The sequence below is a fragment of the Pteropus vampyrus genome, unplaced genomic scaffold (assembly GCF_000151845.1).
Source record: "Pteropus vampyrus isolate Shadow unplaced genomic scaffold, Pvam_2.0 Scaffold74, whole genome shotgun sequence".
NCBI lineage: Eukaryota > Metazoa > Chordata > Mammalia > Chiroptera > Pteropodidae > Pteropus > Pteropus vampyrus.
The window spans coordinates 551,984-554,257 of record NW_011888855.1 but is presented as its reverse complement, the minus strand read 5'-3'; the positions used below and the strand labels follow the sequence as shown (position 1 = coordinate 554,257).

At 53.4% G+C, this 2,274-nt stretch overlaps 1 protein-coding gene across 1 annotated transcript in view; it reads right to left on the bottom strand.

Annotated features, from left to right (window-relative positions):
• The window catches only part of PHYKPL (5-phosphohydroxy-L-lysine phospho-lyase), a 22,319-nt gene that overhangs the window by 14,898 nt on the left and 5,147 nt on the right, over positions 1–2,274 (bottom strand). Inside the window, exon 4 of the mRNA XM_023532001.1 lies at positions 431–505. Within this exon, the coding sequence (XP_023387769.1) occupies positions 431–505 (75 nt within the window). The remainder of the gene's footprint in view (positions 1–430; positions 506–2,274) is intronic.

Genomic DNA, 2,274 nt, shown 5'->3' with positions numbered 1-2,274 from the left:
AGTCCTCGGGCCGTGGAGTCAGCAAGACTTCCTATGAGGCCGTTCACTAGCTGTGTAATGGTGGCTGACTGTTAGCGCCCCTGAGGTCAGCCCCCTCCTCTGTGAAGTGGGGGCTTCTCCCCAGGGCGTAGTGAGTGTGCAGTGTGCTATGACTCTAGGCCTGGGCCTGGAGCAGCAGATCTCAGTAACGGGAGCTGCTGTTGGATGTTTTGATTTCGCAAATGTAGGACCAACTCTCACTCCCTCCTAAAGCTTTCTCTGCTCCCCGGAAGCTGCCTTCCCTGAAGAGAGATCCCAGGGAAAAAGCCCCCTGGTGTGTGAGGTGTCTCTGTAGCCATGCCCCTCATCCTTCCTGCCCAAGGCATCCAAAGTCAGAGCCTCACCGATCCTCAGGAAGCAGTAAGCCCAGGCTTCTGGGAACAGCACTTACTGGTCTAATACCACCACGTCCCAGTGTCCTGTGTACTGGCGGGCCAGCCTCAGGGCTAGGTCATTGGCTTCTGACCTACGACAGAAAAGGTGGGCACTTCTCAGACAGCTGTCCAAGGGCTTTCCCTCCTGGAGACCTGCTTCCTACAGAGAAATCTGAGGAAAGGAGGAGCCCTGCCAGCAGCGAGAAGATTCTCAGGATGCCATTTGCTAGTCATTTGGTAAAAATTTATCAAATGCCTTCCATGTACTAGGAGCTGGGGGTGAAAATAGTAAAACAGATAGGCCCTGACCCTTCTGGAACTTACATTCTAGTACATGCCATGCGAGCCAGAAAAACAAAGAAAGGAAGGGTAATCATTTTCATAAGTGCCCCAGGAAAACCAGATGGGGCCCTATTTTAGAAGAGGGGGTGTTATGGGATGAACTGTGTCCCGCAAAACTCATATCTTGAAGCCCTAATCCCCAGTCTCCCAGGTTGTGGCTGTATTTGGAGACAGGGCCTTTAAAGAGGTGATTAAGTTAAAATGAGGCCATCAGGATAGGCCTTCATCCAACCTGAGTAGCATCCTTATAAGACAGGCAATTTAGACACAGGAAAGACCTCATGAAGACAGCAAAAAGGTGGCTGTCCACAAACCAAGGAGAGAGGCCTCAAAGAAACCAAACCTGCTGACACCTTGATCTTGGATCTGGCCAAGAAGTATGAGAAAACAAATGTCTGTTGTTTAAACCTCCCCATCGGTGCTATTCTGTTATGGCAGCCTGAGCTGACTAAGACAGGAGGTCTGGGAAGGAATCTAAGAGGAGGCGACACTGGCGCCGAGTCCTCAGGGGGAAGTTTCCAGGCACAGGGAGCAGCATGCACAGAGGCCCTGTGAAGGAAAAAAGCTCGGGGTGATCAGGGACTAAGAGAGGGCAAGGAGGGTGAGGGGCCGCAAGGGAGCGGAAGTGGGAAGGGGTGCAGGGCCACGCTCTTGGGGCCTTGGAAGGGGCTGGGGTTTCTTCTCAGTGCCATGCTAAGCTACTGAAGAGTTTTAATCAGAGAATGACTCAGCTACCATGTGAGGCGTCTCTGGCTATGTGAGTCTAATGGAGAAGGAAATTAAAGTGGAAGCGAGGCGACCAAGAAGGAAGACACACAGGTAAGCCCAGGTGGTGGCCATGGAGATGAAGGGAGGTAGATGGAGTGAGGTGTCCTGGAGACAGTTGAGGCAGGATTGGGAGGAAGGTTTCTGCCTTGAGCAGAGATGCAGATGGGACTGCCATTTACAAGGTGAGACTGGGCAGGAGCGGTTGAGAGGGGGATGCCTTCCTGGGAACGTCTGGGGTAGGAGTGGCCAGGGCCACGGTCCCACACCAGGTGTTGGCAGAAGACAATCGACTCCTGACTGCTGTCTGGACATGTGAAGTTGGAGATGTTCAAGAAGCCAAGTGCATGGTTAGAACCAGAAGGCGGGAACACATGGGAGGCATCTGGGCTTGAGACACAAATTTGGGAGCCACCAGCACATGGCTGATACGTAATACCATGGCAGTGGATGAGCTCAAGCAGGAAGAAGGCTCGGAGAGGACCAGCCCTGAGGAACAGAGGGGGAGGGATTGGCAAAGGAAACAGAGGAGGAGCTGCCAGAGGCTAGTGGAAAACCAGGGGTGCGTGGTGCCCCGGAGCATTTCCAGAGAGAGTGGTAAGTGTCAGCGCTGCCAAGGCAGAGTGAGACAAAGGCAGCAAAGAGACCACTGGATTTGGCAACACAGAGCAAATATGGTGGGATAAGCCAGCAAATGCCCCTCCCTCCACTGCCAAAGAGGCTCCCACTCCTGGGCATGGCTTCCACTCTCCCC